Source organism: Anomaloglossus baeobatrachus, chromosome 1 (assembly GCF_048569485.1).
Source record: "Anomaloglossus baeobatrachus isolate aAnoBae1 chromosome 1, aAnoBae1.hap1, whole genome shotgun sequence".
Taxonomy (NCBI): Eukaryota; Metazoa; Chordata; class Amphibia; order Anura; family Aromobatidae; genus Anomaloglossus; species Anomaloglossus baeobatrachus.
Window position 1 is genome coordinate 76455805 of NC_134353.1, and position 26275 is coordinate 76482079.

General features: G+C 50.2%; 1 protein-coding gene across 1 annotated transcript in view; it reads right to left on the bottom strand.

Annotated features, from left to right (window-relative positions):
• Nucleotides 1-1861: 1861 nt before the first annotated feature.
• The window catches only part of MAN2B2 (mannosidase alpha class 2B member 2), a 107771-nt gene continuing 83357 nt past the window's right edge, over nt 1862-26275 (bottom strand). The window contains exon 19 of the mRNA XM_075333372.1: nt 1862-2312. Within this exon, the coding sequence (XP_075189487.1) occupies nt 2224-2312 (89 nt within the window). The 3' untranslated portion in view covers nt 1862-2223. The remainder of the gene's footprint in view (nt 2313-26275) is intronic.

Below are 26275 nucleotides of genomic sequence, written 5' to 3' on the forward strand. Positions count from 1 at the left end.
AAATAAATAAATAAATAAGCCAGAATTACATTTCTTGGACCACTGCAACATTACAATACAATAAAATACAATAAGATATCAAAACATCGCATCTACTCAGAAATAGTAATCAGTAAAAAAATCAGCTTAGGGTGCAAAAAATAAGTCATCTCACAGCCATACATCCTGAAAAATAAAAAAATTATCAGTCTCGGAAAATTTCGCCAAAAGCAAACTTTTCCATGTTTATTTTATTTTTTTTTTTTTATAAACTTCTGAATTTTTTTTCATTATCTAAAAGCAAAACTATACATGTTTGTTATCCAAGTATTCATACTGACCTGGAGAATCCTAATGCTAGGTCAGTTTTACCATATCGTGAACATGGTAAATAAACCCAAAAGACAATAATAGAATTTGCAATTCCACTGAACTTTCTTTTCCCATTTTCTAGTACACTATATGATAAAACGTAATGGTTTCATTAAAAAGTACAACTCTTCCTGCGGGAAAATAAACAAAAAGTTTTGAGAAAAAAAAAGACGAAAAAACACGAAAAACTGAAAAATCGGCGGGTAGAGAAGGGGTTAAGTTGAAAGTGCCAACAATTTTGGCCAGCCCATATTTGAAGTTTATAATTTTTGGCTTTTTTTCTGTTTTTTTTTTTTTTCTTTGTTTTAATACACGCAAAGGAAATAAACATGTGTATAACAAAGCATGTAAATTGCAATAATTCTCTGGGAGGAATACTTCATTTTCTATAACAATGTAAAGGGTGGAAACTAGTGATGTGCGGAATCGCAGATATCTGGGATCACTGAGTCTAACTGGATTTAAAATAAGAAAACCAAAAACCTGTTCCAGTCCGCAACTGATCTCGGATAACTGGACGGACACGGTCCCCATGCAAGTTTATGGGGACCAGAATACGGCTCTTAAAAAAAGGTGGTAGACGGGCAAGGGTGATTAGAGCAAGCGCGCTGTACTTACCGAGGCACCAGTGTGGGTGTAACTGCTTTTGGGCCGCTAATTAGCCTCATACATATTTAATGCTTCAAGCACCCACCGGCAGTCCTGGAGTCTGTGATTGGTTGCAGTCAGACAGCGCCCCCAGCCTGTGTGACAGAGTGTCGCACTGCTTGTAATCACAGACCCTGTCTGCGGGTCACTGTACATTGCTGTAAAAATAAATCAATAAAAAAAAAAAAAAAAAAAAAAAAACAACTTGTCGTAGGGTCCCCCACTGCAGTCCACAGCCGTGCACTTATTTCGGTTGTGTATCAAAATAAGAGGAACCGCATGCGACTTTTTTAATATTTAAAAAAAATAATTAAAAAACAAAAAAAAAAAACAGCCTGCGGTTACCTGGTTCTTCCCGATTGTCCTGGTGCGGAGGCAATCAAGGTAATAAGGGGTTAATAACAGCTCACAGCTGCTACTAAGCCCTAGATTAGTAAAGGGACATTAATGCTCAACATTTCTTGATGTTTGTGTGAAAATTTGAACTGTTGCATGTCACAAAACTGATAACATTTTGCAACTATAACATACCCCTGATGTGAGCTGCACACAGCGCTTTACAGACATCATTCCTGTCCCCGTTGAGGCACATAATCTAAATTTCATAGCAATATGGCTTTGGAGTGTGGAAGATAACTGGAGAATCCAGAGGGAAACCCGGAGAACCCAGAGGGAAAGCTACAGAACCCAGAGGGAAACCCACGCATACACAGGGAGAACATACAAACTCTTGGCAGACGTTGTCGTCAATGGTGGGATTTTACCCAGGACCTGACTGCTTTAAAAAGGTTACAAAGTTTCTATATCTGCATTAAAACTCTGTTTTCATTAATATAGACCAATAATTTCATATTTATCAGCAATTTAATCATGTAACCATAAAAAATATTTTTTTTCATTTACAAGTGAAAATGTATTTACATCATCAACTGGACATAATAAACAACATTTTTTTTTATATATATATAATACATCTCATTGGTCACTAAAGTTTTGGTTTAACAGGACAAAGTGCAGAAGTTCCATAGAATAACAAATAAAGAAGGTCACTGAGAAGATTCACTGGGTACCCAATGTCAAGATCTCTCCAACACTGAAGACCACCAGATACCTAATCACATTTACTGTTCTGAACTCCAGGTGTTGCCAAAAAAAATCAAACCCCAAAAAACAGGAAAGAAAAACGGAATAAACTAGTTTTCTTTGTAGTATAAGAACTACTAGTTACTGAAAGTATACAAAAAGAGTTCTTATTTCCTTTGATTCAACAGTTACAGTAAAGTTCTCCATGCTTTTCGAAGATATTCTTTCACCTATATAAAAAAAAGCAAAAAACAATTAGCAATTTTTAAGGCAACTATATTCACCCCCTTTGTATAAAAAAAACAATAATTCAGTATCAGAAATTTCATCTTCTGTCAGTTCCGCCACACCAACAATCTATATATATAATTGCCTTATTCTGTCTGTCTGTCTGTCTTGCTCCAAAATTGTGTCCTTACGGTGACACAAAGCTGATTGGCCGCTGGGCTCGCCATGGCCCCGCCCCCCTGCCGGATTGGCCGCTCGCCCACGCTCTGCCCCCACACGGATTGGGCGGCCGCTCGCCCAGGCTCCGCCCCCCACACGGATTGGCCTCTCGCCCCGGCACCCTGCAGGCATTGGCAACTCGGCCACGCCCAACCCCCCTAACGCAATGCACGCTCGCTCTGGCCCCGCACCCCGCACGCATTCCCCGAACTGACACGGAAACACGACTCCCAGGTGAGTACTGTACCCCCGGGAGCCCACATCAGCGTACGCCGCAAACCCAGCCGACACATACCCTCGCATTGCTGGGGCTGGCCGGCGTATGCTGGTGTGGGCCACCGTGCGAGCGGGGGACGGGATACGCTGGTAACCATGTTAGCATAGTTACCAGCGCATCAAGGTCCTGTAGCGGCGGAACATACACACACGCACACACATAACAACAGACACACACACACATCAGATCACACTCACTCTCACACACACCTCACACACACATCACATCGCATCCACACACTCAACATCCTGGAATATCGCTTGCTTCTCGGCGGCGATACTGTGCTGTGAGCTTCCAGGACCTGCCGGAGGATCACATGGCCAGAAGCATGTGGTATCTCCGGATGTTGTGAGTGTGAGCGCGTATGTGTAATATCGTCAATGTGTGTGTGCGTGAGTGTATGCGATCGGGTGTGTGAGAGTGTATGCGATCGGGTGTGTGAGAGTGTATGCGATCGGGTGTGTGAGAGTGTATGCGATCGGGTGTGTGAGAGTGTATGCGATCGGGTGTGTGAGAGTGTATGCGATCGGGTGTGTGAGAGTGTATGCGATCGGGTGTGTGAGAGTGTATGCGATCGGGTGTGTGAGAGTGTATGCGATCGGGTGTGTGAGAGTGTATGCGATCGGGTGTGTGAGAGTGTATGCGATCGGGTGTGTGTGAGTGTATGCGATCGGGTGTGTGTGAGTGTATGCGATCGGGTGTGTGTGAGTGTATGCGATCGGGTGTGTGTGAGTGTATGCGATCGGGTGTGTGTGAGTGTATGCGATCGGGTGTGTGTGAGTGTATGCGATCGGGTGCGTGTGAGTGTATGCGATCGGGTGTGTGTGAGTGTATGCGATCGGGTGCGTGTGAGTGTATGCGATCGGGTGCGTGTGAGTGTATGCGATCGGGTGCGTGTGTGTGTGTATGCGATCGGGTGTGTGCGTGTATGCGATCGGATCTGTGAGTGTCGGCAGAGGAGCACGGCGTGCTGGAGGAGGCTGGGAGGAGAGAAGCTGATCCTGGGGAAGGCTGGGAGGGGGAGGGGGGAGGCTGAGAGAAGAGAGGCTGATGCTGGGGGAGGCTGAGGCTGGGGTAGGCTAGGCTGATCCTGGGGAAGGCTGGGAGGGGGAGGCTGGGAGGGGGGAGGCTGAGAGAAGAGAGGCTGGGGAAGGCTGAGGCTGGGGTAGGCTGGAAGGAGAGAGGCTAATGCTGGGGACAGAGAAGGCTGATGCTGGGAGGAGAGAGGCTGATGCTGGGAGGAGAGAGGCTGATGCTGCGGGCAGAGAGGCTGATGCTGGTGCAGCATGGGGGATGGAACACGATGGGGGGTGCGCAGCATGGGGGATGGAGCACGATGGGGGGTGCGCAGCATGGGGGATGGAGCACGATGGGGGGTGCGCAGCATGGGGGATGGAGCACATTTGGGAGTGCGCAGCATGGCGGATGGACCACGTTTGGGAGTGCGCAGCATGGCGGATGGAGCACGTTTGGGAGTGCGCAGCATGGCGGATGGAGCATGTTTGGGAGTGGGCAGCATGGCGGATGGAGCACGTTTGGGAGTGCGCAGCATGGCGGATGGAGCACGTTTGGGAGTGCGCAGCATGGCGGATGGAGCACGTTTGGGAGTGCGCAGCATGGCGGATGGACCACGTTTGGGAGTGCGCAGCATGGCGGATGGACCACGTTTGGGAGTGCGCAGCATGGCGGATGGACCACGTTTGGGAGTGCGCAGCATGGCGGATGGACCACGTTTGGGAGTGCGCAGCATGGCGGATGGAGCACGTTTGGGAGTGCGCAGCATGGCGGATGGAGCACGTTTGGGAGTGCGCAGCATGGCGGATGGAGCACGTTTGGGAGTGCGCAGCATGGCGGATGGAGCACGTTTGGGAGTGCGCAGCATGGCGGATGGACCACGTTTGGGAGTGCGCAGCATGGCGGATGGAGCACGTTTGGGAGTGCGCAGCATGGGGGATGGAGCACGATGGGAGGTGCACACCTCCCCCCAACACACACACACACACACACACGCGCACTGCACAACACACCACACACTGGGAACCACAAACACCGCCCTACATAGACACCCACACACAGACAACGCCGCACACACACAACACACAACACCCAACACACAAACACCGCAGCATACATAAATATACGCACATACCGCACAACACACACATTGCACAAAACATACCTCCCCCAAAACACACCACACACACACAAACCGCGCAACACACACACAACGCTCCACAAACAACGCAACACACGCAACACACATACAACACCGCTCTCACCCCCCGCCACACCCAGACAACACCCAGAACATGTACAGCGCCCTACACAAACACTTGGTAACTACACACAACAACATCTATAGATATATATATATATATATATATATAACAAAAATCATACATGAACTACACAATACGTAAATTCTAGAATACCCGATGCATAGAATCGGGCCACCTTCTAGTCTATATATATAATTGCCTTATTCTGTCTGTCTCCAAAATTGTGTCCTGTGTCCTTACGGTGACAAACAGCGGATTGGCCGCTGGGCTCGCCATGGCCCCCCCCCCCCCCCCCGCACGGATTGGCCGCTCACCTCGCCTCGGCTCCGCCCCCTCACACGGATTGGCCTCTTGCCCCGGCCCTCTGCACGCATTGGCAACTCGGCCACGCCCCGCCTCTCCCTCACGCATTGCACGCTCGCTCTGGCCCCGCCCCCCGCACGCATTCCCCGAACCGACTCCCAGGCGAGTGCTGTACCCCCGGGAGCCCACATCAGCGTACGCCGGGGTACGCTGGTGTGGGCTCCCGTGCGAGCGGGGGGGCGGGGTACGCTGGTAACCATGGAACTCATCGAGTAATATTGTAGCATGGTTACCAGTGTACACCGGCTCCCAGGTGAGCGCATCAAGGTCCTGCAGCGGCGGAACACACACACACGCACACACATAAGAACAGACACACACACACACATCAGATCACACTCACTCTCACACACACCTCACACACACATCAGATCGCATCCACACACTCACAACATCCCGTAATATCGCTTGCTTCTCGGCGGCGATACGGTGCGTGCAGTGACCTTCCAGGACCTGCCGGAGAATCACATAGCCGGAAGCATGTGGTATCTCCGGATGTTGTGATTGTTTGAGCGCGTATGTGCAATATCGTCAGTGTGTGTGTGTGTGTATGCGATAGGATGTGTGTGAGTGTGTTCTGATATGTGAGTGTGTGTGTGTGTCAGTGTATGCGATCGGATCTGTGAGTGTCGGCAGAGGAGCACGGCGTGCAGCACAGCTGCTGGGACCGCCCACCGGTGGGCACAGGGAGAAGTGGGGTGTGTGTGTGTGTGAGTGTATGCGATCAGATGTGTGCATGTATACGGTCTGATGTGTGACTGGAGCACGATGGGGGGTGCACAGCATGGGGGATGGAGCACGATGGGGAGTGCGCAGCATAGGGAATGGAGCACGATGGTGAGTGCGCAGCATGGGGGATAGAGCACGATTGGGAGTGCGCAGCATGGGGGATAGAGCACGATGGGGAGTGCGCAGCATGGGGGATGGAGAACGATCGGGAGTGCGCAGCATGGGGGATGGAGCACAATGGGGAGTGCGCAGCATGGGGGATGGAGCACAATGGGGAGTGCGCAGCATAGGGGATAGAGCACGATGGGGGAGTGCGCAGCATGGGGGATGGAGCACGATGGGGAGTGCGCAGCATGGGGGATGGAGCACGATGGGGAATGCGCAGCATGGGGGATGGAGCACAATGGGGAGTGCGCAGCATGGGGGATGGAGCACAATGGGGAGTGCGCAGCATGGGGGATGGAGCACGATGGGGGGTGCGCAGCATGGGGGATGGAGCACGATGGGGGGTGCGCAGCATGGGGGATGGAGCACGATGGGACGTGCGCAGCATGGGGGATGGAGCACGATTGGGGGTGCGCAGCATGGAGGATGGAGCACGATGGGGGGTGCGCAGCATGGTGGATGGAGCACGTTTGGGAGTGCGCAGCATGGGGGATGGAGCACGATGGGGAGTGCGCAGCATGGTGGATGGAGCAAGATGGGGAGTGCGCAGCATGGGGGATGGAGCACGTTTGGGAGTGCGCAGCATGGGGGATGGAGCACGATGGGAAATGCGCAGCATGAGGGATTGAGCACAATGGGGACTGCGCAGCATGGGGGATGGAGCACAATGGGGAGTGCGCAGCATGGGGGATGGAGCACAATGGGGGGTGCTCAGCATGGGGGATGGAGCACGATGGGGGGTACGCAGCATGGGGATGGAGCACGATGGGGGTGTGCAGCATGGGGGATGGAGCACGATGGGGGTGCGCAGCATGGGGGATGGAGCACGATGGGGGGTGCGCAGCATGGGGGATGGAGCACGATGGGGGGTGCGCAGCATGGGGGATGGAGCACGATGGGGGGTGCACACCTCCCCCCAAAACACACACACACACACACACACACACACACACACACACACACTGCACAACACACACACACACTGGGAACCACAAACACTGCCCTACACAGACACCCACACACACAGACAACGCCACACACACACACAACACCCAACACACAAACACCGCGGCACACACAAATATACGCACATACCGCACAACACACACACTGCACAAAACATACCTCCCCCCAAAACACACACACCCCACACCAACACACACACACACAACGCTACAGACACACAGCGCTCTACAAACAACGCAACACACATACAACACCGCTCTCACCCCCGCCACACCCAGACAACACCCAGAACATGTGCAGCGCCCTACACAAACACTTGGTAACTACACACAACAACATCTATATATATATATATACATATATATATATATATATAAACAAAAATCATACATTAACTACACAATACGTAAATTCTAGAATACCCGATGCGTAGAATCGGGCCACCTTCTAGTTAAAACATAAAAATCTAGGTGATCACTACTATGATGCTAAAAATTTGCCCGATGTTACTTTAAAAAAAAAAAATTCTACAACTTTCCAATATACTTTGTTTAAAATTTTCTGCTTCCGGTCAGTAAATGAGAAGTCACTTGTTTACAGTCACAGGCTGCAGATCTACACATAGCTAGTCCTGCTCACAGCTGGATACACTCGTTTCTAGTCCAGACAATGCTCTGTGAGTTCAACAACTGGTAACAGACTAATACAGCAAACTTATGTATTTAACTCGCAGAGCATGATCTAGAGCTGGGTCGGGCAAGTACAGCCCACAGGCCACATCTGAATGTTCCAGTCCGGCAAGTGGAGAGACAGCCGAAGAGCTGAAAACATTCGTCCATGGGCTGGGCTGTGCCTCCCCCACCGGGCAACTGCTGCGCCTCGCTTCCTTTACCACTATTTGCATCCATAGGATGCAGCAGCGGTGAACACATTGGTGGAGGAGGGGCCACAGGCTCTGTCTTCCACTAATCAGTGCGAGGAACAGCAGACACTATGAGATCACATCATCGCGAGTGCTGTGCAGAGCGTCAGTGCATTTGAGGCCGGAGCAGAGCGCCTAGGAATCAGGAGAGTGGGGAGTATGTGGTTTTTTTCCCTATGTGTGTGGGATGCTTACATGTATGTAGGAGGCCATTTCCGGCCTCATATAGGAGGCTATGTGGGAGTTCATGCTTTATAAATATGAGGCATGTGGGGTTTCTAATGTATATAAGAGGCCAATATGAGGGTCAACGTATATAGGCGGCTATGTTGGGGCTTATGCTTTATATATGGGGCTAAGAAATGTATATAAGAGGAAATATGGAGGCTCATGATGGATAGATATGTGGGGCTCATAATGTATATAGGAGTCTATGTAGGGCTCAATGTATATAGGAGACTATATGCGGGCACTGAAAAGTATATAGGAGGCTATGTGGGGGCTCCTGTTGTATATAGGGGGTTAAGAAATGTATATAAGAGGAAATATGGAGGCTCATGATGTATAGATAAGTGGGGCTCATAATGTATATAGGAGGCTATGTAGGGGTCAATGTATATAGGAGACTATATGCGGGCACTGAAAAGTATATAGGAGGTTATGTGGGGGCTCCTGTTGTATATAGGGGGCTACGAAATGTATATAAGAGGAAATATGGAGGCTCATGATGTATAGATAAGTGGGGCTCATAATGTATATAGAAGGCTATGTAGGGCTCAATGTATATAAGAGAGTATATGCGGGCACTGAAAAGTATATAGAAGGCTATATGGGTGCTCACACTGCATAAAGAGGGGCTGTATGGGGGCTCAAACTGTATATGGAAGGGCTACGTGGGGGCTCATACTGTATACAGGGGAATATGAGCATAGGTAATTCTGCTCAATACTAAGTGTTATTAATAATAGTTATTTTATATTAATAATACTTCTAATTAATATGCGAATACTAAAATTGAGCAGAATTAATTTCAGCCTATTGGTCCGGCTCCACACCAGTCACCGTCTCTCATGTGGCGCCTTTGGGAAAATTAATTGCAGACCCCCTTTCTAGACTGTATACAACTGTATCCCTTTCTCGGCTCGCAGCCCCCTCTAATTGTGAAGTGCTCTCATTCACTGACCGTAAGCATATTTTAATAATGGTGTGGAATTGATGAATAATACTGTGATTCTCAACAGAAGCTTACTGGACATTTGTTTCCATTGTCGGGGAACAAAGCTGTGATCAGTGGCCGAGACTGTAACAGAAGGGATTCAGGATTCCGTGACAGGCAGAACTGTCATAGTTGCTGAGATTTGTGCATGATCTGCTTCGGAGTTTTAAGATTACAGAATGCAGAAGAGCAGGACACACACCGGCATGTCCAGGCTCCGAGGCAGGAAACCACAAATTAATGAATGCTTACATTACTTTTTAGCTGGGTAACCCAGGGAATGACACGGCTAATAAGTTCTACGTTTGCCCAATATCTGTCAGTGGATGAAAACAAATCCAGATGCTGAAACCCATATGACGTGACATGTGAGTAATTCCTGCAATTTAATTCAGTGCAGTAAATTAATGTCCCAAATCTTTCATCCCAAGGATTTGCTAAATTGTATCACATCTGAATGATGGCTTCATCGCGTAGCGCATGGCTACTTTACTATACCTAGACAACACTTCTATGCCTATAGCTGCCGCTGTTCTCAAGTTAATGGCAGTGGACAGGATATGGGTGGACACACTGTATATAGATAACACAAGGATTCCTTTTACTCCTCAAAAGGAGAAAGGATAGGGTATAACTGGTGAAGAAAATGTATACCATGTACTATAGCAGCTATTAAAGGCAAAACCCCTTCAAGTGCAAGTAAAATTCAAAAGTCAACACAGCGGGATATGTGCAAAATCATATCCAGGATGAATCCTGCACCATCACATATCCCCGGATCTTCCTCCCTGATGAAGGAACAATACCCTGGTGAAACGTGTGTTGGGGGTCCTTAGGTCTTATTCTGGGGTTATGTGATGCACTCCATCCCTCACCTTACCCAAAAGCCTCATGTGTTTTTAACTTCCACGCTGATCTTATATGTAGGTTTTTAGAAGCCCAGACAGATGCAGTATAGAGTAGGAACTAGCAAGGGATGTTGCCGTGACATGGCTGCTGGACAGGTATTACAATGGCCATTCTAATATGCCAAACACCTGTAAATGTTTTTATATTAGTTTTTTATAAGTTTGCCATTACAGTGCACGACCGTTTTTCTCTTGGTTATATTATGCATTATGAACAGATACGCACTTGTTCACACTATTGGGAGTGCTGCCAGTCTTCTCTTTTGTTTGCATCCATAATTAGAGACGAGTGGACCCGTGGAAGTTCGGGTTCGCCTGGTTCAGCCGGACTTTAGATAAAGTTGTGTTCTGGACCGACACTTCACCTGAACTTAAATCCAGAGCACTAACCCCATTGCAAATCACTGATTGGGCTTTCCGCCCACATACGGCCATAAACAGAGCATTTTCGGGAGCGAGGGGTGTTTTGTAGATCATACATCCAAAATCATTGTTTTAACTCCCAGTGAGAGTCATTTAGAGACTGCAAGTGGCTCGCACTGGGCCGAGCACTGAGGGTACCCGAGCACTGTGATGCTTGATTGATTGGTCACCACCTGAACTCCGAACTCTGATACTGATTTTTTTTTTTTAAAAATCCGTGGTTGGTACAAACCCCAAACTTTACAATTCAGGTCACTCATCTCTATCCATAATGCTTGATCCTGTCTGGCCTAAGAGACCAAGTTTTTACCTCCTGATCCCAAATGTTTATCAACATTAGGAAGAAAAATTACACATGTACATAAGAATTTATGATATTTACTTCTAAAAAAAGAAAAAGATGTCGCACCTTTTGGAAACACTTGACCATTCCCGTTGTGGACGTCTTTTCCACAGATTAATAGTTCTCATGATATAGATGACTTATCTCCTCTGGAGATTGAAACTTCCTTTCTTGCCACTGTATGTAAAGCGCTGTGTTTAATCTTTCCTCATGACCAACGTCTTCCATGTCACATCAGTTTTGTGGCTTTTCTTTGTACTTTTTTCTATCCTTTCTATGAACTGATGCCCACAACTGAACTGCATATTCCAAATAGTGGTTGCACACACATTTTGTAAAGTGGTAGCATTATGTCCCTGTCCATCGAATTTATACCTCTGTGAGAATACATAAACGTAAAAAAAAAGTTTACAGCCGATGCCGTTGTAATGGCGCTGTCACATATTGACAGCGCCATTTAAGGGGTTAAACAGCACGAGCAGATAATGATTCTGCTCGTGCCTAGCAGGCACACATCTCAGCTGTGAAAATCAGCTGAGATGTGTGCACCGATCGCAGCATGCTGCCGGCAGCAGACTGTGGGCAGTAACATTATGACCGCTAGGACGTAATATTACTGCCCGCAGTCGTTAAGGGGTTAATATATTTTATATTTTGATAGAACGGACTTTTATGAATGTGGCGGTACCAAATGTGTATCTAGTATTTATTTTCAATGGGGCAATAGGGGGTTGATTTCAACTTGTGTGGGGTTTTTTTTACAATTTTTTTTTGTTTTATTGTGTTTACCAGTCTCTTCAGGGGACTTGAAGCTACAATTGTCCTATTGCCTGTGCTATACAGAGCAGACAGCGTTCACAGGAGGACTGTGAAGACAGGAACGAGAGTTATCAGGTGACGGGGGCGCCGATGGGTAGAATAAGTGAGGCGCTCCCTGTCAGCGCATGTTAAATATCGCTGCATTTAACTGGTTAACAGTCAGGTGCGGGGAAAGATGCGGGTTCAGCGTGTGAGCCCGCATCAAAGACAGGGACACAGCAGATTACGTCATATGTCGTGAAGGGGTTAATGCATGACAATACCCTGCTAACTTTAGAAGCTACTGATTGACATTGGATGCCATTACGTAGTCTTTGATCTACAAGTAAATCCCTCTCTATTAGGCTAAAGTCACACTTCAGAGTGACTCATATCGCATCACCCGCTACGGCCACACACTCTGACAGGAGCGTCTCAGCTGCATAGAGATACATGCAGCCGACCCGCTCCTGTGAGCAGAGTGCGAGTCTGTGACGGGTGATGTGATGCGAGTCACTCACAAGTGTGACTCCGGCCTAAGGCCAGTGTCCCACTTGCGATTGCCTCGCGTGTATCTCGCGCGAGTTTCACGGTGCATCACCCATCACGGACTCACATGCTGCTCAGAGGAGCGGTTCGGGTGCATAGAGATGCATGCAACCAACCCGCTCCTGTGAGCAGAGAGTGTGAGTCCGTGATGGGTGATGCACCGTGAAACTCACGCAAGATACACGCGAGGCAATCGCAAGTGTGACTCCGGCCTAACTTAGATCTACAAGTACATCCCCTCTCTAGAAGTGACTCCTAGTTTTACTCCCTCTAGAACACATGGAGCCTGTAGGTAATTAGTGCCCAGGTGCAAAACTCTACATTCTCTACATTGAACCTCATCTGCCAAGTACACGCTCAAATACTTAGTTTGTCCATTTTCCATCAAGAGTGAACATACTATTGGTGTAAGCTGTGCAGCCCTGTAAGGGTCAAAAAGGGAAAAGGAGTCACTTCCACCTCCAAAAGTAGTAAGCAATGTATGCCACAGACATAGCGGAGTGCATGATGGTGGCATAGGGCCCACATTCGGTTCTAGCACAAGGACCTTCTTTTGTCTCTGTCTTCTATTGTCTACACTATACTACGTTGTTCGGTGTCATCTGTAAAAATAGAATCACAAATAATTTTGTCATCGACATCATTAATAAATAATAGATGACCCAGCACTGAAACTTGGGGTCACCACTTATAACCGGGAACCATTCAGAGTAGGAATCATCACCACAACTCTATTTTTCGATCCAATTGCAAACCTTACTTTCTGAGCCTAAGGAGCTTCATTTACCCATTAAGTCTCTATGTGAGACAGTGTCAGATGAGTCCGCAAAGTCAAAATCATTCTATTCACAGCTAGGTCTCTGTGAAGGATTCTACTCACCTCTTAATAAAAACTTATCAGGTCAGTCTGACAATTCGTGTCCTTAGTAAAACCATGCCGGCTATCACTTATAATATTATTTTCTATCACATACTCCTACTTATAATCCCTTAAAAGCCCCTCAAACCATTTTTCGGTGATCACGCTTCAAAAGTTTGGCAATTTCAAGACTGCTGCATCCCTCTGCAAGACATCTCACAATTTTGGACTTTTCAGAGCCCGTCAAATCTCTCTTCTGACCCATTTTGCCAAAGGAAAAGGAAGTTGCCTAATAATTAAGCACACCTTATATAGGGTGTTGATGTCATTACACCACACCCCTCCTCATTACAGAGATGCAAATCACCTGATTTACTTAATTGGTAGTTGGCTCTCAAACCTATACAGCTTGGAGTAGGACAACATGTATAAAAGAAGGGAATTTTGTTTACTTACCGTAAATTCCTTTTCTTCTAGCTCCAATTGGGAGACCCAGACAATTGGGTGTATAGCTATTGCCTCCGGAGGCCACACAAAGTATTACACTTAAAAGTGTAAGGCCCCTCCCCTTCTGGCTATACACCCCCAGTGGGATCACTGGCTCACCAGTTTTAGTGCCAAAGCAAGAAGGAGGAAAGCCAATAACTGGTTTAAAGACCAATTCAATCCGAGGAAACACCGGAGAACTGAACCATACCACATGAACAACATGTGTACCCGAAAAAACAGAAAAACCCCGAGAAAACAGGGCGGGTGCTGGGTCTCCCAATTGGAGCTAGAAGAAAAGGAATTTACGGTAAGTAAACAAAATTCCCTTCTTCTTTTTCGCTCCTAATTGGGAGACCCAGACAATTGGGACGTCCAAAAGCAGTCCCTGGGTGGGTAAAAGAATACCTCGTGATAGGGCCGTCAAACAGCCCTTTCCTACAGGTGGGCAATCGCCGCCTGAAGGACTTATCTACCTAGGCTGGCGTCTGCCGAAGCGTAGGTATGCACCTGAAAATGCTTGGTAAAAGTATGCAGACTCAATCAGGTAGGTGCCTGACACACCTGCTGAGCCGTAGCCTGGTGCCGTAATGCCCAGGATGCACCCACGGCTCTGGTAGAATGGGCCTTCAGCCTTGAGAGAACCAGAAGCCCAGTAGAACTGTAGGTTTCAAGAATTGGTTCCTCGATCCCCCGAGCCAGGGTGGATTCAGAAGCTTGCGACTGTTTACGCCGACCAGCGACAAGGACAAAGGGTGCATCCGGGTGGCGCAGGAGCGCCATGCGGGAAGTAGAACCTGAGTGCTCTCACCAGAACCAACAGATGCAAATCCTTCTGAAATTGATGGACTGGACGAGGACACAAAGAAGGTGAGGTGATATCCTGATTGATATGAAAGTGGGATACCACCTTAGGGAGAAATTCCGGAATCGGACGCAGAACTACCCTGTCCTGGTGAAGGACCAGGAAGGGAGATTTGTATGAGAGCGTTGCTAGCTCGGAAACTCTCCTAAGAGACGAGACCGTTACTAGAAGGCCACTTCCCGAGAAAAGCGGGAAGGGAGACCTCTTTCAAAGGCTCGAAAGGCGGCATCTGGAGAGCAATTAGAACCTTGTTCAGATCCCAGGGCTCTACCGGCCGCTTGTACGGAGTGCTGAGACGACAAACTCCCCGTAGGAACGTGCGTACCTGAGGAAGTCGTTTCTGAAAAAATACAGATAGCGCTGAGACTTGTCCCTAAAGGGAACTGAGCGACAACCCTTTTTCCAACCTAGATTGCAGGAAGGAAGGAAACATAGACGATGCAACCGGCCAGGGAGAAACACCCTGCGCCGAGCACCGAGATAAGAATATCTTCCACGTCCTGTGGTCAATCTTGGCGGACGTTGGTATGCTAGCCTGTCTCATGGTGGCAACCACGTCCTGAGGTAATCCTGACGACACTAGGTTCCAGGACTCAATGCCACACCATCAGGTTGAGGGCCGTAGAATTCAAATGGAAGAATGGCCCTTGAGACAGCCAGTCTGATTGGTCTGGTAGTGCCCCCGGTTAGCCTACCGTGAGGCACCACAGAACCGGGAACCACAACATCCTCGGCCAATCTGTAGCGACGAGGATGGCGCGGCCGCAGTCGGTCCTGATCTAGCGCAGCCCTCTGGGCAACAATGCCAGAGGTGGCACATAAGGTAGCTGGAACTGCGACCAATGCTGAACTAAGGCGTCTGCCGCCAGAGCTCGATGATTGTGAAACCGTGCCATGAAGCTGGCACATTGTTGTTGTGCCGTGACGCCATTAGATCGACGTCCGGCCTCTGTCAGCGGCGCCAGATCTCCTGAAACCCGTCCGGGTGAAGAGACCATACCCTTTCGGCCACACCCCGGCGACTTAGGAAGTCAGCTTCCTAGTTTTCCACGCCTGGGATGTGAACTGTGGATATGGTGGATGCCGTGTCTTCCACCCACATCAGAACCTGCCGGACTTCCTGGAAGGCTTGCCGGTTGCGCGTTCTTCCTTGGTGGTTGATGTATGCCACCGCTGTGGAGTTGTCCGACTGAAGTCGGATTTGCTTGCTGTCCAGCTGCTGTTGGAAGGTTTGTAGGGCAAGATACACTGCTCTGTGTTCAAGAACATTGATCTGAAGGGTGGACTCTTGCTGAGTCCACGTACCCTGAGCGCTGTGGTGGAGAAAAACTGCTCCCCACCCTGATAGACTCGCGTCTGTCGTAACTATCGCCCAGGATGGGGATAGGAAGGACCTTCTTTTTGACCATGAGGTGGGAAGAAGCCACCACCGTAGAGATTCCTTGGCCGCCTGAGAAAGAAAGACGACTCTGTTGAGGGAGGTCGACTCCCCGTCCCATTGGCGGAGAATGTCACATTGTAGTGGACGCAGATGAAACTGCGCGAAAAGAACTGCCTCCATTGCTACCATCTTACGTAGGAAGTGCATGAGGCGTCTCAATGTGTGCGACTGGTTCTTAAAGAAGAGATTGCAGCCCGTAGTGAATGCTGTTTGTCTAGCGGACGCTTCACTATCGCTGAGAGAGTATGAAACTCCATGCCTAGATATGTTAGCGATAGGGTCGGGGTCGGATCTGACTTCAAAAAGTTGATGATCCACCCAAAACTCTAGAGAGTCTCCAGCGCAACGTTCGGGCAGTGTCGGCATGTTTCCTAAGAGAGTGCCTTGACAAGTAGATCGTCTAAATATGGGATCACAGAGTGACCCTGAGAGTGCAGGACTGTGACTACTGCTGCCCTGACCTTGGCGAAGACCAGTGGGACTGTCGCTAGCCGGAAGGTAGAGCTACGAACAGAAGGTGTTCGTCTGCTATAACGAAGCGTAGAAACGCTAGTGCTCTGGATCAATCGGCACGTGTGGATAAGCATCCTTGATGCCTAATGATGCTAGGAAATCTCCTTGGGACATTGAGGCGATGACATGGCGGAGGGATTCCATCCGGAACCGCCTGGTGTCCACGAGCTTGCTGAGCAGTTTTAGATCCAGAACGGGACGGAACGGCCCGTTCTTATAGGCACCGCAAATAATTTGGGGTAAAAACCGTGACCTTGTTCCTGAAGAGGAACGGGGGTCATCACTCTTTCTGCCTATAGAGTGCACCCTGTTTGCAGAAGAGCAGCGGCTCGGCCGGGAGGTGGAGAAGTTCTGAAGAATCGAGTTGGAGGACGAGAAGTGAGCTCTATCCTGTACCCGTGAGACAGAATGTCTCACACCCAACGGTCATTGACCTATGGCAGCTAAATATCGCCAAGGCGGGTGAGCCTGCTACCGACCGAGGATGCGGAGAGAGGAGGCCGCAAGTCATGAGGAAGCCGCCTTGGAAGCGGGTTTTCAGACTGTCTCTTTTTTGGGCGTGACTGAGCCCGCCAAGAATCTGAGCTCCTCTGATCCTTTTGAGTCCACATTGGACGAGGAAAAATGGGACCTGCCCGAGCCTCGAAAAGACCGAAACCACGACTGCCTCCTGCTCTGTTGGGGTTTGTTGTGTCCGGGCTGAGGAAAGGATGAATCCTTACCCCTGGACTGTTTAATGGTTACATCCAAACGCTCACCAAACAGTCGGTCAGCAGAAAAAGGCAACTGGTTAAGCAACCTTTTTTGGAAGCAGAATCTGCCTTCCATTCACTTAACGAGCAGACCAGGCTCTGCTTAAAAACACGGAGCAGCGTAGGCTACTGCCGTACGGTTCGCAGAGTCTAGGGCAACCTGAATCGCGTAAGAAACAAATGCAGACATTTGAGAGGTTAAGGATGCCACCTGCGGCACAGATGTACGTGTAACCGTGTCAATCTGTGTAAGACAAGCTGAAATAGCTTGGAGTGCCCCAAGGGTGAGAATGCTGGGGCCAACGGTGCGCCGACAGTCTCATAGATGGATTTAGACCAGAGATCCATCTGTCTGTCAGTGGCATCTGTAAGTGCAGCTCCATCTCCCACTGCAACTATGGATCTAGCTACAAGCCTGGAGATTGGAGGATGCCGCTTGGGACACTGGGTCCAGTCCTTGACCACGTCAGGGGGCAGGGATAACGTGTATCCTAAGCCGTTTGGAGAAGCGCATATCTGGATAAGTGTGGTGTCCCTGGACTGCCTCTCTGAAGGCAGAGTGGTCCAGAAAAATACGTGAAGCTGACTCCTCCACTGGAGGAGCTGGGTGAGAAATAACCAACATTCTATTGATGGACGCTATAAGATTATTCACTATGGCGTCACCATTAGGTGTATCCAGATTGAGAGCGGTCTCAGGATCAGAATCCTGAGCCGCTACTTCCGCCTCATTACACAGAGAGTCCTTCTGCTAGGACCCTGATGAAACCGAGGGCCGCTCATAGTGAGCCCGCTTAGGCTGTCTGGGACTGACGTCTGTGCAGAGCCGTGACTCTGGGATGCGTGTGACATTCCCGGAGCTGTTAGTTGTTCACACTGAGGGGGGCCATGGATCAATGATTCAACAGTGCCCATGTTGTGAGAGACATGTCCGGACTGCTAGGCTTCTAGTATCATAGCCATAGTCTCAGAAAATCTGTCAGTAAATACTGCAGACAGCGTCCTCATCCTCTGGCCATTAGCAGAGACTCCGGCTGAGTTAGACATAATGGGGGTCTATGTAACCTGCCGGCCGTATAGCCGTACATGCTGTACCGGCTGCATAGAAAAACATGTGGTTCTGCACCTTTGTTTTACACAGAGAATATGCTGATAACTCCTCCGCACAATCCAGGAGGGTATATACAACGTGCGACCAAACAGTGCAATGTATATAGTACAAGCATATCTATAAGTGCACTTCTGCACTAGTGGGGTTAGCACCACAGGTGCTGCTTAACGCCTGTTGCAGCGATTGTGTGACTATCAGAATGCCAGGGTCTTCCACACTTGTCTCTGTATCGTACAGAAACTGACACTAATGGCTGCCGGCGTCCTTGTAGAGAAGGAAGCCGTGGGCGTGCCTGAGAAAGTGCGGGAATCCGGTTTCACAGTGCACACAGTGAGAGGGGTGGAGTATGCAAAACATACTCCAGCTCTCAGCGCTGCTGTGCTATGCAGCGTCACGCCCCTACCCTGACTGTCAGGCCTGTGGGCGGTAACGAAGGGAGACTAGGCCCAGAAGCCGGGGACTCGAGTTAATAAGCGCGGCCGGCATATCAGTGCTGGCCGGCGCGGAAGTCCCCGGCGCACCACAAATCCCAGCGGCGCCTTAAATAAAAGTGGCAGCGGCGGTTAGCGCAGTAGTCACCCAATACACTAACACACCCAGCAACGCTGTGGTGTGCGATGGCACTAGTGCGGACAGCGCCGCTGTCCCTGGCGCACTAACACACCCAGCAGTGCTGCCGTGTGTCTGCGCGGTCCCCACAGGGACACAGAGTACCTCCATGTAGCAGGGCCATGTCCCTGAAGATACTCCGCTCCATGTCCAGCAGATACCAGGGGCTGTGGATGGAGCACGGTCTCAGTGCCTGGAGACCGATAGAATCCCACTTCACCCAGAGCCCTGTAAAAAGGGATGGGGAAGGAAGCAGCATGTGGGCTCCAGCCTCCGTACCCGCAATGGGTACCTCAACCTTAACAAACACCTCCGACATGAAGTGGGGTGAGAAGGGAGCATGCTGGGAGCCCTGTATGGGCCCTCTTTTCTTCCATCCGACATAGTCAGCAGCTGCTGCTGACTAAACAGTGGAGCTATGCGTGGATGTGTTGCCTCCTTCGCACAAAGCACAAAACTGGTGAGCCAGTGATCCCACTGGGGGTGTATAGCCAGAAGGGGAGGGGCCTTACACTTTTAAGTGTAATACTTTGTGTGGCCTCCGGAGGCAATAGCTATACACCCAATTGTCTGGGTCTCCCAATTAGGAGCGAAAAAGAAAGTATCATGTGATCAAAATACTCATTTGCCTAATAATTCTGCACACAGTGTAGTCACCACTTCAACCTCTCCGCTACTTTAAAGATCTGGTCCTTGCTGCATCTTTTAGGAGTCCCGAGGATTCCAGTGCGAGTGTCGGGAAATCAGAAGATACAGAGAGGACCAGACAGATGACAGTGAGTGGCAAAAAGGGTCGGAGAGGGGGGATTAGAATTTTTTTTTTAAATATTTTCATGGCCATTTGTGGTTCAGAAAGATGCTGGACAGTAACTGCCACTTTGCTGAAACCACACGGAAGAGAATTAAAAAAAAAAAAAAAAAAAATACTAATTGCCGAATTTGGATTTTTGAAGAATTTAATTTCACTTAAATTTATGCGCTCATCTCGAATTGTAACCTCTGGATGTAATCAGAAATGGTTCCAACCAATGAGGACAGGGAGGTGAGGACTCTAAATACAGATTATTTTAGAAAGTATAATTCATTTCTAGCTTCAAAAAAAAGAGAATTTTGTTTACTTACCGTAAATTCTTTTTCTTATAGTTCCGTATTGGGAGACCCAGACCTTGGGTGTTTAGCTTCTGCCTCCGGAGGACACACAAAGTACTACACTTAAAAGTGTAGCTCCTCCCTCTGAGCTTATACACCCCCTGGTGAGCCAGTCCCAGCCAGTTTAGTGCAAAAGCTGAAGGAGAATAGCCACCCACAAGTAGAACAGAGCAAGAGCCGGAACAACCAGAGACTCTGTCCACGACAACAGCCGGTGATAACACGCGGAACAAGAAATTGCCAACAGGCAACAGGGAGGGTGCTGGTTCTCCCAATACAGAACTATAAGAAAAAGAATTTACGGTAAGTAAACAAAATTCTCTTTTTCTTTATCGTTCCTTTGGGAGACCCAGACCTTGGGACGTTCCAAAGCAGTCCCTGGGTGGGAATAAACAGAAAAACTAAGAAGTAGGCAGAACCTAACTTCACAAATGGGCGACAGCCGCCTGAAGGATGCGTCTGCCCAAGCTCGCATCTGCCGAAGCATGAGCATGCACTTGGTAGTGCTTCGAGAAGGTATGCAGGCTAGTCCAAGTGGCAGCCTGACAGACTTGTTGAGCCGTCGCCGGGTGCCTAAAAGACCAAGAGGCACCGACAGCTCTGGTCGAGTGTGCCTTGATCCCCGGCAGGGGAGGCACCTGAGTACTCTGGTAGGCGTCCGAAATGGTCGATCTAATCCAACGGGCTAAGGTCGGCATAGAAGCAGGGAGGCCCTTGCGCCGACCTGTGGTTAGCACAAAAAGAGGTGCACCGCCTAAGCGCAGCGGTGCGAGACACATAGATCCGGAGAGCACGCACCAGATCTAGAGTATGCAGTGCTTTTTCAAAGCGATGAACAGGAGCCGGACAGAAGGAAGGTAGGGTAATGTCCTGGTTAAGGTGGAAAGGAGAGACCACCTTAGGAAGAAAGTCCGGAGTCGGACGGAGAACCACCTTGTCTTGATGAAAAACTAAAAAAGGTGACTCCGAAGAGAGCGCAGCCAAATCAGAGACTCTCCTGAGGGAAGTTATGGCAACCAGAAAAGGCCACCTTCTGAGAAAGACGATACAAAGAAACCTCCCTAAGAGGCTCAAAAGGGGGTTTCTGCAATACCGTGAGGACCAAGTTAAGGTCCCAGGGATCCAAGGGCCGCCGATAAGGCGGAATGATGTGAGACGCGCCTTGCATGAAGGTGCGGACCTGAGCCAGCCGAGCGAGACGCCGCTGGAACAGAACTGACAGAGCTGAGACTTGTCCCTTGAGAGAGTTGAGGGAGAGTCCTAGCTGCAGACCGGACTGTAGAAAAGACAGAAGGGTCGGCAAGGAGAATGGCCAAGGAGGATGGTCGGTAGAGCGACACCAGGACAGGAAAATTTTCCAAGTCCTGTGATAGATCTTAGCGGAGGAAGAATTACGGGCCCGAGTCATAGTGGAGATGACTTCAGGAGGAATACCAGAAGCCGTCAAAATCCAGGACTCAAGAGCCACGCCGTCAATTTGAGAGCCGCAGAATTCGGGCGGAAAAACGGACCTTGCGAGAGTAGGTTTGGACGGTCCGGGAGATGCCACGGCATCTCTACGGACAGATGGAGCAGGTCCGGATACCAAGCTCGCCTGGGCCAGTCCGGTGCAATGAGGATGACTCGATGGCCCTCCATTCTACACGTAGGAGAGACGAAACTGGGACCAGTCTTGAACCAGAGCGTCCGCGACGAAGGCCTGAGGATCGTGGGAGCGAGCCACCTAAACAGGAACTTTATTGTTATGACGGGATGCCATTAGGTCCACGTCCGGAGTGCCCCATTTGCGGCAGATTGACTGAAACACTGCCGGGTGCAGGGACCACTCGCCACTGTCCACGCTTTGACGGCTGAGATAATCTGCCTCCCAGTTTTCCACGCCTGGGATGTGGACTGCGGATATGGTGGACTTGGAGTCCTCCGCCCATTGAAGGATGCGTTGTACCTCCATTATTGCCAGGCGGCTGCGTGTCCCGCCTTGGTGATTGATGTAGGCAACCGCTGTCGCGTTGTCTGACTGGACTCGAATGTGCCTGCCCGCCAACAGGTGGTGAAAAGCTAGGAGAGCTAGAAGCACGGCTCTGGTCTCCAGCACATTGATTGAAAGGGCTGACTCGGACGGAGTCCAAGTGCCCTGCGCTCTGTGGTGGAGACATACCGCTCCCCAGCCGGATAGACTGGCATCCGTGGTAAGAATCACCCAGGACGGGGCCAGGAAGGAGCGCCCTTGGGACAGGGAGAGGGGCCGAAGACACCACTGAAGAGAGCTCCTGGTCCGTGGCGACAGAGTCACTAACCTGTGTAAGGAGGAAGGCCGCTTGTCCCAACAGCGGAGAATGTCCAGCTGCAGGGGGCGCAGATGGAACTGGGCAAAGGGAACCGCCTCCATGGACGCCACCATTTGACCCAGCACCTGCATCAGACGCCTGAGGGTATAACGGCGGGGCCTCAGCAGAGAGCGCACCGCTAGCTGGAGTGACTGCTGTTTGACTAAGGGCAACTTCACAAGTGCCGGCAAAGTCTCGAACTGCATCCCTAGGTACGTGAGACTCTGGGTCGGAGTCAGAGTGGATTTGGGAAGATTGACAAACCACCCGAATTGGGCTAGCATGGCGAGAGTGAGCGAGACACTCCGCTGACAGTCTGCGCTGGATGAAGCCTTGACTAGAAGGTCGTCCAGGTAAGGAATCACTGCCAACCCCTGGAGGTGCAGAACCGCAATCACTGCTGCCATGACCTTGGTGAATACCCGAGGGGCCGTGGCTAACCCGAAGGGGAGAGCCACGAATTGGAAATGATCTTCTCCTATTGCAAAACGTAGCCAACGCTGGTGTGAAACTGCAATTGGCACATGCAGATAGGCATCTCTGATGTCGATGGACGCCAGGAAATCTCCTTGGGTCATTGAGGCAATGACTGATCGCAGAGACTCCATGCGAAAGTGCCGCACCTGAACATGCTTGTTGAAAAGCTTGAGATCCAGGATGGGCCGGAAGGTACCGTCCTTTTTGGGAACTAGGAAGAGATTTGGAGTAAAAACCTCTGAACCGTTCCCGGGCGGGAACTGGTACAATTACTCCGTTGGCCTGCAAGGCTGCCACGGCATGTGAGAAGGCGGCGGCCTTGGAGCAAGGGGGAGTTGAGAGAAAAAATCTGTTTGGCGGGCTGGAAGAGAATTCTATCCTGTAGCCGTGGGAGATGATATCTCTCACCCACTGATCGGAGACGTGTTGAAACCAAGCGTCGCCAAAGTGGGAGAGCCTGCCACCGACTAAGGACGTTGCCGGAGCGGGCAGAGAGTCACGAGGAGGCTGCCTTAGTGGCAGCACCTCCTGCGGTCTTCTGTGGACGCGCTTTTGGGCGCCAGTTGGATTTCTGGTCCTTGGCTGAGTTAGCGGACGAGGCGGAGGGCTTAGAGGACGACCAGTTGGAGGAACGAAAGGAGCGAAACCTCGACTGATTCCTACCCTGGGCGGATTTCCTGGTCTTGGTTTGTGGCATGGAAGTACTCTTCCCGCCAGTAGCTTCTTTAATAATTTCATCCAGCTGTTCTCTGAACAGCCGGGACCCAGCAAAAGGGAGCCCAGCAAGGTACTTCTTAGAAGAAGCATCTGCCTTCCACTCTCGAAGCCACAAGATCCTGCGGATAACGAGGGAATTAGCCGAAGCCACCGCAGTGCGGTGAGAAGCCTCCAGCATGGCAGACATGGCATAAGATGAAAAAGCTGAAGCTTGAGAAGTTAAGGCAACCATCTCGGGCATAGATTCCCTGGTGAGGGAATGCATCTCCTCTAGAGAAGCAGAGATGGCTTTGAGAGCCCACACTGCTGCAAAAGTTGGGGAAAACGCGGCCCCCGCCGCTTCATACACGGATTTGGCCAGAAGGTCAATCTGACGGTCAGTGGAATCCTTAAGGGAGGTGCCATCAGCCACCGACACAACGGTCCGGGCTGAGAGCCTAGACACCGGAGGGTCTACCTTTGGGGAATGAGCCCACTCCTTGACCACCTCAGGTGGAAAGGGGAAACGGTCATCAGAACCACGCTTTGGGAAGTGTTTGTCAGGACAGGCCCTGGGTTTGGTCACAGCAGCCTGAAAACTGGAGTGGTTAAAGAACACACTCTTTACTCTCTTAGGCGAGGTAAACTGGTGCTTTTCTGCCAGAGAGGGTTGCTCCTCTGATACTGGCGGATTGAGATCCAGTACAGAATTAATGGAAGCAAGTCACTAAGATCTCAGTCACCCTCGGAAAGATCAATGGGGTACATGGAGTTAGCCTCCGAGCCCCCTGTAAAGGCATCCTCTTCATCCTGCGAGTCAGCTCTTGAATCAGAGCCGCGGGATGAGGAGGGAGAGGAAACCCTGCGTCTCCTCTTAGGAGGACGGGGTCTGGGCCCTGATGATGAATCCTCTGTGAGCTCCGGTGGACGGAGGTCAGAAGATAGAGATCCTAAGGGACCCTTAGCAGTAGAGGCACCCTGTAAAGGGGGCTGATGCATATTCATCAAGGTCCTGGACAGAAGTCCCATGGACTCAGCAAAAGACTGGGAGATAGACCTAGAAAAGGATTCTACCCAAGCCGGGGGTTCAGCCACAGGTGCAGGAGCAGCCTGAGAGACCACTGGGGGTGAGACTCCAGGCAAGTTAGAGCAGACATCACAATGTGGATAGGTGCTCGGTTCAGGCAGCAGGAGCTTACATGCAGCGCATACAGTATAAAGCTTTGGAGCCTTGCTCCTCGTGTGAGACATGCTGCTGGAGTGGGGGCTCTGCAAGAGAATGAACCCCAGAGAGTATATACAGAGGTCCACAACCAGAGACCGGTTGTGGCATACCAGACCGCTGGAAGCGGTGTGTGCCCTCCAGATCCCGAAGCCCGGACCCCCAATGCACAGAGCACCTCAGCAGGGATGCAGAGTGCAGGCCAGCGCAGAGTGAACCCTGTCTGAAAAAATGGCCGCCAGAGCGAAGAAAGGGGGCGGAACTTGGGGCGTTCCTGCAGGAGAGCGGGATCTGGAGGGCCATAGAGACCTACAGGGGAGGAGACACGCACAGCAGTGGGGAGTGTCCCTCCCCTGTGCAGGACGGCCGCCGGGAGGAGCCGAGCCTGTCCCTCTGCATGAGTGACATGCGAGGGCAGTGAACAGAAACTAGGCCTCCGGCAAAGCCGGGGCCTAAATTTGAGCGGCGAGGCCGACGCGCAGGCACCATCGGCGCGGTTCTCGGGCGACAGCTCGAGAACCCGCCGGAAATGCCAATAAATACAGTAAGCACACTCTCCCCAAACAATAAAGCACAGGGACCCCCAATATATAAACGTCTCAGGTACTTAGCTGCTGAGACGCAGGGCCAGGTCCCTGGGGATGAGTGCTCCGGTCCAGCAGGGTCCTGAAGGGCTGCGGATGGAGACCGGTCTCCTGCCAGGCATGGAGACCGTGCTGGCTCCCACTTCAAGCCAGAGCCCAGGAGGGATGGTGAAGGAGCACAGCATGTAAGGCTCCAGCCTTGGAAATCAACCTTACAACACCACCGACACAGTGGGGTGAGAAGGGACATGCCGTGGGTCCAGACGTGGACCTGCACTTCTTCAATCTCATTCCAAAAAGGAAAAAATCATATGAGAATGCATGTGTGGATGTATGCCTCCTGAACACAAAGTGATAAAACTGGCTGGGACTGGCTCACCAGTGGGTGTATAAGCTCAGAGGGAGCAGCTACACTTTTAAGTGTAGTACTTTGTTTGTCCTCCGGAGGCAGAAGCTAAACACCCAAGGTCTGGGTCTCCCAAAGGAACGATAAAGAAAATTTTGACATGTCAAAGTGATGGTCATACTTGTCAAAAAGCACAGCGGTAAGTTGAAGCTTTCTGCCTAAAATCGTATTTTCAATCAGTGCATTGTCCAGGGAATCTCACCCATCAAGACGTCTGACTTTCCAAAAGTATGGCGCTTAGCCGGGCCCTTTGTCCAGAGAATCAAGGTTAGTTTTGTAATGGTTCAAAGATACTATAATATCTACAGTAG